This window comes from Macrobrachium nipponense, chromosome 41 (assembly GCF_015104395.2).
Source record: "Macrobrachium nipponense isolate FS-2020 chromosome 41, ASM1510439v2, whole genome shotgun sequence".
In the NCBI taxonomy this organism is placed as follows: domain Eukaryota; kingdom Metazoa; phylum Arthropoda; class Malacostraca; order Decapoda; family Palaemonidae; genus Macrobrachium; species Macrobrachium nipponense.
Window position 1 is genome coordinate 41,373,802 of NC_061102.1, and position 14,684 is coordinate 41,388,485.

A 14,684-nucleotide genomic window follows, 5' to 3' on the forward strand; every position below is an offset into this window, starting at 1 on the left:
GCAGGAGTAGAAGAAAACAGTTACGCCCAAGGGTGACCCTTGGGTGTCCACCGTACCTACCTCGACCAACAGGTCGTCTATACCTACCATAGGTTCAACATTAATATCTAGGGTCGCGACATCCGTAGAGATATCCTGGTCCTGATCAGTTAATGAGGTGGCCAGCTGTTGTTGGATGAAGGCGATAGTCGGATCCGCTTCTATCGGGTCGACGTATCCTGTCGCCTTGCCTCCGGGGAAGATTAGTAATGCCAACCGCTTCTCTAGGATGTAGGGCTGTCCCTTGGCGGCGTTTTTCCCAAAACCGCCGACCCAGGCCCGCAGGGTAGCCAGTGCGGTATCTCTTACCGCCGGAGCCTGGAAGAGAGGGCGTAGTTTAGATTTAAGAATCACTTAAAACTAAAACTTAAAGTATAACTTAAATTAATTGCCTTAAGTTAATATGATGAAAACTTAAGCGCTAAAAAAGAAGCGGAGCAGCTACTGGAGATGTAAAACTTACCCCTTCCAAAAGCTGGCTCACCAGATCGTAACATATGGTACACGTCTCATGGTACCAGACCTGGATGTCCCCGAGCGGAGTCGCGCATGGAGCATGGGACCGGCAAACTTCGTGTCCACAAGGGTCCTGAAGTGTGGCGGAACATCCCGGATGCTCACAGTTTGTGGCGCTGTAAGTGGGGAGACACATGAGTATCTTAAAAAACATCACTTACAGTCTAAAGGACAGAAGAGCTCCGATGCATGCCGGAGCTCGGAAAAAATTTGTGCATAACCCCTCCCTGCATCGCCTGAATAGGCTATAATCCCGGAGGATGGTTTAAGGTTCTTAAGATAAACTTAAAGATAACTTAAACCTAACACACAAGCAAACCGGACAAAGTCCAGTGCGTAGCGGAGTGTAGTAACTCAGCAAAACGGTAAGGTTAGTAGAGACCCACTGTATGCTCCGGTCCACCCTACTGGGTGGACTAACAACTTTCCGCTGGATACCAGGACTCCGATCAGGAAGGAGCCCTAGTAAGATGGGAAAGAGCGAGAAGACATACAGGCTCAAGCTAGCCCGGAGCGACAAGGTAGCGCGGAGGGTGGGCAAGGCCAGTACCCCCCACTCCGTACCACCGGCCGGACCGAGAAGCCGGAGAGGTCGAGACCAGTCTGGTCTGTCCCGACTCCCTAGCCCCTCCGCCTGAGGGGAGGAGAGGAGGCAGGCTCGGGTATGAGGAAGCGAGCATGGGCAGACCGACGACCCCCGCCCGCCCACTCTATGGAAGAGCGGGAGGGGGTGGGGGGGGAAGAATGACTGGACAGGCGTCTGGCTGGCCCGTGAATCACGAAGTGACCACGAGGCGGTAAGACCAAATACGACAACTAAGCCTAGGACAACCACTGATCAGGGAGATGCTATCGGGAAGCATACTGAACTGAAAAGCGGAGGCAAATAAGCCCACTGGGCCGAACCAACTGATCAGAGAGATGCTAAAGGGAAGCAACCGAACTGATGAGCGGTAGTATAGGCTCAAAGAGCCAGGACCTAGGCTAAGCCCAGACGCCTAACTAACCTAACAATAATAAAATATACAGTTATATAATTAATAAATGAAAGAAAGAAAACAATATAGCAGGAGAAAAAATCCAGGAGTGTACGACTAACCCGAAGGCAAGTCTAAACCACTCAAAGCTAGTCAGAGGCCGATACTAAGAACCTGGACTAGGGTCTGGATAGAAGAAGCCTACGTAAGGTAAAATACATGCATGCATGACAAACGCCTGAGCTAAGACCGTACCCAAAGCGGATAATCATAAAGAGCGAAGATAAATAAGGGGATGTTCTAGGTATGGGAGACCAAGAACGAACCCATCACGAGGCAGAACCATGCTGCCATGCTGTTCCGACCCCCGAGGTAGTATTTATACCTAAAAAAACGGCAAATACTGTCTCAGGGCCGGAAAAAACCAACTAACCGTAAATACTGAGTACTTAACTTAGCTGTTGCGATAGCTGCACGCTCCATAATAGAAAATCCAATGAAAGGGCACAAAAAACACAGAGAGAAAAATATCACAACCGCTCGTGTGTGCTAACTTGAAAGGATGTCCACCAGAGGCGCAGCAGTCGGCAGCATGGGATGGAGTAGTAGTAGTACGAGCTGCTCACTCTGTGGGTCGGCTCCCCTCTTGGAGGGATTTTGTAGTGGGAGATTTCTATTGGCATTTGGCTCGTGGTAGTGGTCTCACTCGCCTAGTGTTCATACCGACACCCTCCTGGAGGGTGAGCGAGTCAGTTATACTGACCTTTTTCTTTATTTTATTTATTCTCTGGTATGTGTTAGTACATTTACCCTAGAAATAATAGATTAAAGGATATTTCGCGCAGCGACACGAGCTGAGCCCAGAAATACCCTATACATAATACATTTTCATACACATTTTAAACATAAAAGCATGAACATTTAGCTAAATTTGCACTTATGTAACTCAATATTTTCGGCATAGAACAGCGTCAAAAGGCATATATTTTACCCTAATAACTATGTAATAACTCTCCATAAAATTTTTTAATATAATTTGCATAACCTTTATGGTCTGAACGGCATTTCTACAAATGTATGAACTCGTTAGACAACGGCGCTAGCAGCGCTGTTAACTGAAAATTGTGCTGTAAAAATACCTTATTTTTTTAATTAATCCTTTTTACGACAGTTGTAAAACCGATTCACCGCTGAACGATTGGCCTAATTACAAACGTTTGGCCTAAAAGAATGTCTTAACATTCATGAGTTACTTCAAGGTAATTACAGTGAACCCCCTGTATTCGCAGACTCACGTATTCATGGATTTCTATCTGTAACATATACCCCTATTATTTGCAGAAAATTCGCCTATTTGTGGTATTTTTCTATGAGAAATATCCACAAAATCCTGGGGTTTTTTTATCAATTGCATTAAAATGCAATTTTTGTGATAAAACTATTAAAAAAAACAGGTATAAACATTTTTAGTAGGTTTTTCTAGAGTTTTACCTAACAAAATAGGCAGTTTCAAGTGTCTTTATAGGGGTTTCAACTATTCGCACGTTCTAGCTATTCATGGGGAAGGTCTGGTACCCATCATCCACGAATACAGGGGAACACTGTATATTTACCAGCAGTTTGCGACTAGCCTATGGCTGGTAAACAAAATCACAAAAGCAAGGTATAACCTAATGGAATGATGCAACATTCAAGAAATACTTTAAAGGTAATTATTAACCGGCGACTTGCATGTAGCCTAATCCCAATAAATAACAAATACAAAGGTTTTGGGATAAAGAAATGGAATAATATTCAAGAACTTCTTTAAGGGAATTATTTACCAGTGTGATGCTAAAAGTCTACTGCTGGTACACAAAATCTAGTGACTAGAGGACTTAGGACAATTATTAACCGATGTCTTGCACATAGCATAAACAAGGCAAGTAAAACACATATGCAAAAGTATTCGGCCTAATTGAACGATGTTACATTCAAGAATTATTCCCAGAGACTACAAGTATCCACCTGGATGATAATCTGAATTAAATAAACAAAAGACAAGACTCTTGTGCTTTAAGTCTACAAATGCATTCTGGTGGTTGTATAACACCACTGAAATCCGGTGATATAACCAGAAAACAAGAACAAGCTGCTGTAAGCACTCGATGTTTAACCGTGTGCGGCAGAAAACAGAATGGAGTGATTAGCTAAGTCATTCCTAGTATTGCCGTCGAAGGACAGCACTGTATACCTACACTAAGCAATCGAAGAGCTACCCGTGAAATTTGAGTTAGGCTGCCATACATGGGAACTAATAGCTAGTATATACTTACTGGGTAAGTCTCATATACAAACAAGGAAAGAACAGCTTTGCAGAGATGAAAACAAACAAAATCTTAGCAATGACATTCAATCATAAAAATCTCATGGTTTCTGTGCAAGTAAAGTTGTATACAAATTAAAACACTAGTACAGAGATAATACTGATAATATAGAAGGTCACAATAAATGTACACAATTCACTCAATAATTTTAGTGTTTTCTTATAGGATCATTACTTTATTTAAATGTACTTACCTGGAAATAAACACGCAGAAGCCCATAAAGATCGTTCTTATCAATAACTTCTCGGAGTTGAACTAATAAATCTTCAGGGGTGGCTGTCGTAGGCTGTACAAATGCTCGACGAACATATTTTGATTGAATAAATTCCCTTCGTTCATCCCTGAAATTCATTCAAATATTTTTAAACATTTAAAAATTAAATCCATGAGAAACTATCTTGCTCCCTCTTCATAATATTCTCAAGGGAATCAAATTTCATGATCAAAATCTATTAGAAGAGTTGCTAAAATAAAATTAAAATAAGAGACAAGTTCCTGACATAGAATCATTTTCAAAAGATGTTGCTATTCAGTATTCCTGTATAAACACTTAGTTTTGAGCACAGTAACATTAATATATTCTAAACCTATACATTCTCTATAATTTCACACATGCTATTATTCCATGCCACTACAATAAGATAACAGCACTGTTAGAGGAAAAATAGGCTCCCCACTAAAAAGCAATGCACATGCTTCTGAAAAAATATGAAAATTCTATTTTACATTAAAAAATTCCATATTCCAGTTAGTTATTTTCAATACTGTCTTGATAAAGTTAGCGTTTTGCTGTGCTTCAGAAGCATAAAAACTCGCAGGATTAAAATAAAATTTAAATATCAAATAATAATCTGTGTAGTGTTTGGTATTTTCATACACATGAAATCTATAATACTCGAGCCATGAAAAAATATATTTTGCTTCATGTACATAAATAAAAGTTGCCAATATAACTTCGAAAAAAAATAAAAATTTTGGTCTGCTCCAGTCACCTTGAATACAGTCAAGTCCCTGTATGCATGGAGGATGGATACCAGACCCCGTTGCACAAATAGCTAAAATCCACGAATATTTGAAACCCCTCTAAAAATGCTTATACTACCTGAGTTTTTTTCAAGTTTTATCATAAAAAATGCATTTAGTCATGAAAATTATGTGAAAATACAGTAAATTTGTGAATATTTCTCAGTGAAAAATACTGCGAATAGGCTCATTTTCTCTGAATAGGAGAGTCTGCGAATAGCTGGGGTCAACTGTACTAATATCATTACTTTCTTATTAAACCAGGTTTTGACATAGGAAAAACCTATTTTTGGTAGTCGCTGTTGAGTCCTCAAAGGATTAACCCTTTCCATGGTCTATCCAGAGCTCCATGGTGACCAGACTAATTTCAAAGAATTCTCTTAACTGGTCTTGTGGCCAGGTATTTTGCCGTAATAATAAACATTATATTATGTAATAGAGTATAAATGGACTTGGGATAAGAGGGCCCTTTTTATTATCCTCAGAGAAGGCTAATACCCAGTTTACCTAAGTCAAAACCGAAAGAAGAAGAAGTGGCTATGCACATACGCACCATCATATTGTCTACATACGACCAAAATCTGACCAAGACGCCGGAGGGTTTCGAGGACTCAACAGCAACGACCGAAACTAGGTTCTTCCTTCATCAAAACCTGTTTTTTTATAGTTTTGTCGCTGTCTCACCCTCAAAGGAGCGTTACAAAGAAACTGACAGGTGACAAAAAGCTCTTGATTTTAATCCCAACAACCCAAAAACATTTTTGGTCCAGAGTCAAGCCACTAGTTTCAGGGCACCATTCTTTATTCCAAATGCCTCCACTAGTTTCAGGGCACCATTCTTTATTCCAAACACCTTTAGGTTTGGTAGCAAAGAACAAGAAACTAAATGCAAACTCACATTTTTTAGAGTGAAGTTCTGTGGTGACTTACCCAAGCATGCTGGTTATGGTTGCAGTATTGCCAAACCTTCCCCAGCAATAGTTAGCATACCCACCTGTTAGGAAGAACCTGTGGTTTGCCGTTGTAGTGCCTATGGGTCAAGACTATCCATGCCACTTAACAATACACAGTGTAGTCAAACTGTTCGAGCTCGTGGCAAGTGTTGTTAGAGTGTAGGAAAAAATGCTTGAACTGGGCATAATGTTTTGTCTGCTAATTCCTTTTAAACTGAAACTTAAAACTAAGCAATTAGCTGAATCAATAAGTGAAGGACGGACTTCTCTGAGCTCTGGTTTCTTGATGACCAGAGAAAGGAATGGTGTCTCGGTCGGATTTTGGTCATATATAAACAATATGACGGTGCAAATGCGCACAGCCACTTCTTCTTAGTCTGGTTTTGATGTAGGTAAACTGGGTAGTATTAGCGTTCACTGAGGATAACAGAAAGTGCCCTCTTATCCCGAGTCCATTAATACTCTATCACGTTATAAAGTTTATCATTACAACACAATACCTGGCCACAAGACCAGTTAAGAGAATTCTTTGACATTAGTCTGGTCACCATGGAGCTCCGGATAGAACATGGAAAGGGTAATCCTTTGGGGACAAGACAGCGGCTACACTATACAAAATATTTCTATTCACATGATATGAATGCAAAAGGAAATAACTTCAAAATAACCTAGATCTTAGATCTAATCATTACCACAATTTCAAAATTGGACATAATATTTTAAAATGAATAGGTAGGTAAGTAAATAACTTCACAATGGATACAGTACTTTACAAAATAAAAATTACTTAAAATTTCCATGATCCAGTTATTAGAACCATCTTATTTGTATTCAATTAAATAACTGTTCTCACCCAATCAATTTTATCATTACATAATATAACATTAAATTCTAAAATGTTTAAATCCAATACAAAAGGAAAATTGTTTCCTTTGCAATTGATAAAAACAAAAAATAAGACTAATATAAAACAAGTTTTGGAAAAAAAAAAAGTTTAAAATATTGTGTGGTATTCCAGAATAAAGCCTGATTTAAGAACTAGGAAGCAATGAATTTATGCAACTGGGTATAATCAAATTCTGGAGAAAACAATTTCATCTAGATTCCTTATCTACAAGACAATCTCAAAATGTCAAACAACTGATAAAATAACCATCATGAATGAATGAAAGAATGAATCCTGAAATTTAGGCCATAAAGTTAAGCACTGGGACACTTTCAGCCATTCAGAGCTTGAAAATAGCCATCATGCGCATCATAACAGTTAGGATCATGCAGTCACCCCTATTAAGATTAATGCTGTATATTCTATGTCCTGATAGACACTCCTACCTAATTTTACCTGAAAAAACCTATCTCGCTCTCAACATGAGAAATTCAGATAACTCACTACCATAATAAAGCCAACTTGATTAAGATATGTACGTAATGAAACTCTATGGGGAAGTGTCACGTGCAGATGATCCGATGATTATAGGAAAAATTTCAGAAAACTTGTAAAGATGAGTAAGAATGGCAGGAATCACTTGAATGAGATGGTATGAATGGCTGAAACTCAAGCTATATGTCCCACAAACTGGAAGGGGACTGGTTATTTATAGAAAACAGCAGGGACTTCAATCTAAAAACAGGTAATTTCAAATACTTAGGATTTACTGTAAATCAAGAGGGATGTGTGAAATTGAGGTTGAAAGTAGGAATAAGTGAGGGAAATGGCAGGGATAGTGTATGATAAAAGCATGCTAAGTACACTGAAAATAAGAATCTATTTGTACCATATTCAAGACTGGTGATGAAGTATGCTTTTGGAACATGGACGTTAAGAAGGAAAGAGGAACAGAAGCTGGAGAAATTGATAATTACGATGCTGAAGTGAATTTTTGGGATTTCACTATGTGAGAGGCTGAAAAAAAAATTAGAAGTGCCAGGATGGTAAAGATTACTGATATGTTAAGAGTTGAGATTGAGGTGGTATAGGCATGAGGTAAGGATGAGTGAGGTGGAAGGAGTGGAGAGGGCTCTTGGGTGAAATCTATTATGGGAAGAAGATCACAAGGGAAGCAAAGGATTAGAAGGCATGATAAAATGAAGGATGATTCAGAGAAGAAAGGTTCAGCAAAGATGGGAATGATGAAGATTAAGAGAACACAGAATTTTGAGATGAGAATCAAGGAAAGAGTCTTAGAACAGCACACTCTATGTAGTTTCTACTTAGCACATTGTATCAAATTAGTAATTGTCTCCTTTATCGTAGCATTAAATTGACATTTAATGTATTTGAGTATAAATTGGGCTTTCTTTCTAAATTCTATACTTTGCTTAGAAGGTTGAAGTCACTAGTAATAATAACTCCTAGCACTTTCACTTGATGATAGCTCCTTGCATAGTAAGTTAAAAGTTGGCATCCTTGTTTTTAAAATCTGTGCATGGGTCTGTAAGTCTGTTGTATTCAGTTATGTTGAATGGTATCTACCATTTTACTAATCATTCACCTATTTTCACTATATTGTCCTGTAACTGTTTTATTATTTTACCATTATTAACCCAATAAATAACCATTTCTGTGCCATCAGTGAACTTGCATATCCAAGTCATACCTGTAGATAATACAGAGCAAAGGATCAAATACTGAAATCTGAAACAAAACACTTGTGACATTTTACCATGAGGATGTTCCATTATAAGAACTTATTATTTTCTATTAGTTAGCTAGTCTTCTATCCAATTTTCTACCTAAGCTATGAAATCTACACTCCTTACTTTCAACATTAATCTTTGATGTAGGAATCAAAATTGAGTACATATATCTATTTTCCTGCTCTCATACAAAATTCATGCTGCATATTTAGAATTAGATTATACTACTTGTTTCTAAATTGTTCGTTATGTTATCTACTCTGATAGATTCTAGTGTCTCCCTAGGAACTGAAGTTAGACTAAATCAGCCCTGAAGTTATGTGGTTCCTCTTTAGAACCCTACTTGAATACTGGTTTAATGCTTCACAATTTCCAATCCTTCCCAGAGTTTGTCTGCTCAAATGAGCATTTGTGAATGTCACTGAAGTGAGAAGCTTCGTTGATTACTCTTAGGTAGAATCCATTGGTACGCATGGGATTTATTTTGGCTCAGTTTCATTTTTACTATGTATTTATTCTCTTATATATTTCTACTTTCTGTACCGCTGTAATCTTATTAGGAATATGCTAATTTCCTAGAAATCTATTGGGACATGAGGAATGTCTGAAGTGTTCCTTAGTAGAAAGATCACCAAAGTATTCATTTACTAAGTCTGCCATACCTGCAGCACACTTAATATTACTGCTATTTCTATCTTTTAAAGGCCTTGCTGTACTACTTGTGATTAATTTTCTACAGTAATTGTCCAAAAAATGCTTTTGGCTTTGACTCTAGATGCAATCTTATCACTCATTCTCAGTCTGCCTTCCTAATTCATTTTTTCTACCTTCCTGCCCTTTGTGTCATTTCTGCTTCGTCATAGCTATAACATTGATAACTTGTGTGCCTTCCATCTGTCCAAGTTTGATCATTACTTGTGTTACTTTAATGTACACAGCATTCCTGAACTGGCATAAAGGTGGTCTTGAATGAAAGCTATTTGCTCTACATCAATTTTCCTAAATCAAGGTAATTTTCTAGTCTCCACAGTCCTCTCTAGTCTGCTTTTTAAGTCTTACTTTTTCTTTTGAAAAGGTTGTTCATACTTCAAACCATGGGGCTTTTTCCTAATTTTTCCCTAACATAGACTGTAAGTAATATTATCCTCTAAGGATAATATCAAAAGTATTACAGGATAATATCAAAAGTATTACACTTGTATTACTTATAAAAAAAAAATTTCTATCACATATACGTATAATTCTTTAACCCAGTTGTTGGTCCCCTCTTGTGATAGCAATGCTATTGTTTACTAAATGTGATATCTAATTTGCTTTTCCTCTTTAAAAACTTAGCTAATTCTCTACATTTCTTTTATACCTGGCACTCATTTTTACCTTCATTTTTCCTTTAAGATTTTTCATTTCTTATCTTCATTAATTTCCTGACTATTTGCTGAAAGACACCAGGTCAAAATATATTTGCCTGACTGAAAACTAGTCGAAATACAAACAGGTCGAATGACCACTTGATGGAAAGGACAATTAGTCAAAAAGGCTAATTTTTTCAACTGGCACGTTAACTTTATAAATTATCGCTGTATGACTAAAATAAGTATTTTCATAGTTTAGCTTGCTTTAGTTTAAAAAAACTTAAATATTAAAAGTCTTACATTCAAACCATATCTCAGTAAAATGGAGTTCATTAAGAAAAAATGAGATGCACGAAAACTTACAGGCAGTCCCCGGTTATTGGCGGACTCAGTTAATGGCAATCCAGTTTTATGGGGCTTGTCTAGCGCCATAAAATTGGCAATTTATGGTGCCATAACGGGCCATAAGTTTTGGTTAACAGAGCCATTAACCAGTTATCGCCACCATTAACTGAAACTTGGTGCCATAAATCGTTGAGTTTTGGTTCATGGCGGTTTTCGCTTATTAGCACCCCGCTAAGAAATGAACCCCCGCCGATGACCGCGGACTGCCTGTAGTACTTGGTTGCTAAAACATGTGGCAGGAAGGTTTATAAGAGATGTGTTAAGCAAGAATGAAGAAGAGGATTGATGATGTGACTGATGGTCAGCCTTCTCAGCACTCTCATCCACCCACTGATTTGCATAATATGGCTTTGAAAGCATTTGATCAAATAAAACCGTGGGCTTGTGAAACCAAAGAAGTTACTGATTTCATATTAGATAATGCTTTAAGTGCTTTACCCACAAGCATCGCAGGAGCGCTGCCAAAAAAGTCTTCTCTTTCACGCGCAGTAAATAGGATGAGGGCTAAGCAAGAAAATAAAGATTTAAATTTCTTGACCCAAGGAGAAAATTTCAAACTTTACAAAAATGACAAAGTGAGAATTTATGGCACTGATAGAAATTTAGATCTCATAGCTCAGAAATGCGCTTTACAGGATTAGCACAATGTTTTTAATCAACATATTTTGGTGAAAAGTTCAACGATTCCCAAGCTACTTAGAAAAATCCGAAAGGATTAAGAAGTAATGACATTTTAATCTTACACGCAGCAATGGGAATGAATATTTCTAGAATAAAGAATACTTATGTTAGAGGAAATGAGCATTTGAAAATACTTGTGCACAATTACATACAACAGAGACGAAGGCTTAAGTTTCCTAAAAGCAGTTTCATATAATTCATAAGATTTCTTCCTGCCTTAAATTTGCTTGAAAGCAGCTTTTTTCTTTGTATTATTATAATGAAAAAATTAATAAAACAATTTAATTTTGTTTGAAGCATTTTGTTTGTATTATCAAAATAAAAATAAAATAAAATAACACTTCCTTTCCATATTAGATTAGATTATAAAATTTTTGGCACATAGCCAAGCGCCGGAGCCGAGGGGCCATTCAGCGCTACCCTTCCTTTCCATTCACTTTTATTATAAGCATAATTAATAGTTTTTCAACGAATTGTTATACAACATGTCAATTTGACCAGTAATTGTTTTTGAAGTAGTATTGTCTTTCGACCAGTTGTCTTTTGGCAAACGGTCTGCATACCACATACCACCTATTTTCTCTGGTCTCTGAGGTTACTTGCAACCATGTGAACTGTTTGCACCACTAACCTATTACAAAGCTTTATCACTGTTTGCTGAATATTACTACAATCCTACATTGACTAGCTTTTTCTTTCTTGTTTTTCCTAAATTTACTTCTTGATTTTGCCCATCCTCTACCTCCTCCTCTAGTTTGCTGATAACATTCCTCTTTTTCTTTATCATATTTATGATAACCTTCTTTTTCTATATATCATTTACATTTTTTACTCAGCCCACTCACAAGAGCAACATTTATTCTTACACAATAGTACACAGTATTACACAAGTTGAATCACAAATGAGAGAGCTGTAAAATGATAAAATGAGAATGTTTAGATCTAGTACTATAGAGGTTAGGAAGTTCTGCTAACAAATTTGGGTCCAACTACTTTTCACCAAGAAGCTGACTGAAAACCATACCACTTTAAATTATTTAGTTTGGTAGTTCACAACTCCTGCATAACTTACGGCCAATACCTGTGGTAATCATGATGACTGCCAACCAGGTATATGTAAAGTGAACCCCCTGTATTCGCATTCTCAAAATTGGCGGGTTTCTCTATGGAACACACCTAGCCATTACTTGCAGAAAATTTGCATATTCACAGTATTTTTCACTGAGAAATATATATTCATTAAATAAAATATTTCCATATAAATTTTATGACTAAATGTACATTTTGCGATAAAAAAATGAAAATATTTAGGTAGTAAAAGCATTTTTAAAGAATTTTCTTGTGCTTGAACTATCAAAACAGGCAGTGCTAAGCATTTTTAGAGGGTTTTTCAAGTATTCGTGGGGCAGGATGGGCTGGAATGCATCCCCTGAAAATACAGGGGGTTCACTGTACATAGTATATAACATGGAATGAGCTTGTGCATAACAACAAAATAAATAAAAAAAGCAACAATTTCTAATATTCATAAACAATGTGTAACTTTAAGAAAACTTAAATTCTTTACACGATTCCGACTAATATAAAGGATATAAGAAAATTATTACTTCATCCAAACACAGTATGGTACACTTATAACCTATATAAAAATTGGAGTACAGGTGTATTCACAACTGATAAAGCCATATTTTTTCTTTCAACCACAAGAAACTGTTTGCACGAAATAGTCACTTGTCAATAGATTGATGAACATTGCTTTTTGGTTATAAATAAAGCAGGATGGTTTGTTTACAGGCATAATCATACAGAATACAGCAAATGCCTTTCACATGGCAAATTTTCTCTCAGAAAAAAAAAACAGTGGAAATAACTCAAAGTCTTCCACTATCTGGGAAGTGATCAAACAGTTACAGGAATAACTCAAGCCAGAAGACTCCTTTGAAATGGGCATATATTATTTCCTTGCCACCCAACAAAGTGAGAAGAGTGGTGGTGGTGTAACGTGAGATCAAGTTGACTGTAGCCTCCAAAGTGGGAAACACTTCCCTCTCATGGATGAAGCACCCACATTAGTACCTGTAGACCTATTCAGTGGACTGATGGACTCTGAACCTCCACTCCTTCCCCAATGCCTCCAGTGGAAGATAGATTATCAGTCAAGATTACCAGCCATCAAGTCTCTCTCTCTCTCTCTCTCTCTCTCTCTCTCTCTCTCTCTCTCTCTCTCTCTCTCTCTCTCTCTCTCTCTCTCTGGATGCTGGTAATCAGATTGGCGGAATAGAAAAAACAAAAGACCCTCTCAATTACCCACTGGACTAAATCCCAGCAACCATGAATCACCTCACCCAAAACCTGAGAAGAGATGTCACATTATTCATAATTTCAGATCATCAGCGAAGATGGACAGCATGGCATAGTAGAGTGAGTCAATATAAATGTCTCAGGATACAACCCAATTTGGGACCAGCTTTTCCCCCCCAACCCCCAGGGGACCTATTGACACCCTTTGCATTGGTATGGGCACAGGCTCACCTCCTATTGCAAGTGTTAGCTAACTTCCCATCATAAGTGACTCCCACCCCTGCCACCAACCATCCACCCACCCAAATGATCATCTCATTCATTTCCCAACTTCATGAGTAACCATGGATACATTAGATATAACATCATGGAATACTTACTGCCTCAAGCGGAACATAACTCTCTTAAACACAAGAAATGCTCCTATGGTTACATGGCCTTGTCATCTGGGATTCTGTGCATGAAGACTTCAGAACTTTCTTGACCTCATCAAGCAAGTTACAGATCACATCATAACTGGTTGCCCAGAAGGGGGCCTATCTTTCTCATGGCACAAATCTTTAAACAGTATAGTGAATATGATGACTAAAAGGAATAATATTACACTGGGTTTTCAAGTGACAGATAGGTACTCTAAGATCTTAATCATTAATGTTTATATGCCTTGGGAAAATAAGAACAATTCTGATCAATATTGTATGATCCTAGGTGAGTTAAACAGCATTATTCATGATTCTACTGCAGATCATATTTATATAACTGGGGACTAACTCTCATCCCAAAAACCAATTATATAACAAACTCACTTGCTTTCATCAAAGTCACACTCACCAAATTAGCAGTGTAATGCTCCTCCCTCCCTCTCCCTATACCTACATACAAAATAGAATGGACACAATTACAAACTCTTGGCTGGATCACTGCATCACATCTCCACACCTTCATGAGTCAACTGTGACCTGCAGCATTCACTACAATCTTGCAAAGGCTATGATCGCATCCCCTTACAGGTGTCATTCAATATCACATCCCTCCACACCATGAAGCCCCAACTGATCGCATACCTGCTGTTCACTGGGCATTTAAAAACCACCAGAAAACCAGATCTTTTGGGATGACCCAAGAAATAAGTTCTGGTCAATACTTCAACTGGCAGATGCTATACAACTCTGCATTAACCCAAAATGCAGAAATGGCCACAAGAAAGATCTGAAAGAATCCTATTCAAATATAATATCTACTCAGCCTGCCATAGGCAGGGATACCTTTAGATTCCGTAAAGGTAACTCTTTTCACATACCTGACTGGAATGACGCTTAAATATCTGTATACAAATTCTCATGAAATATTTTTACTGTGGAGGCAAAATGGTAGCCTCAGAGGACACTTGGCACAACTAATGAGACAAGTGAGAGTGCAGTTCAAACTCTCTCT

At 37.7% G+C, this 14,684-nt stretch overlaps 1 protein-coding gene across 6 annotated transcripts in view; it reads right to left on the reverse strand.

Moving 5' to 3' along the window:
- LOC135212725 (arf-GAP with SH3 domain, ANK repeat and PH domain-containing protein 1-like) overlaps positions 1-14,684 on the reverse strand; it is a 360,410-nt gene that overhangs the window by 71,225 nt on the left and 274,501 nt on the right. For all 6 annotated transcript variants that reach the window (XM_064246425.1, XM_064246429.1, XM_064246428.1 and 3 more), the window contains one exon: positions 4,092-4,239. In XM_064246425.1, the coding sequence (XP_064102495.1) occupies positions 4,092-4,239 (148 nt within the window). The remainder of the gene's footprint in view (positions 1-4,091; positions 4,240-14,684) is intronic.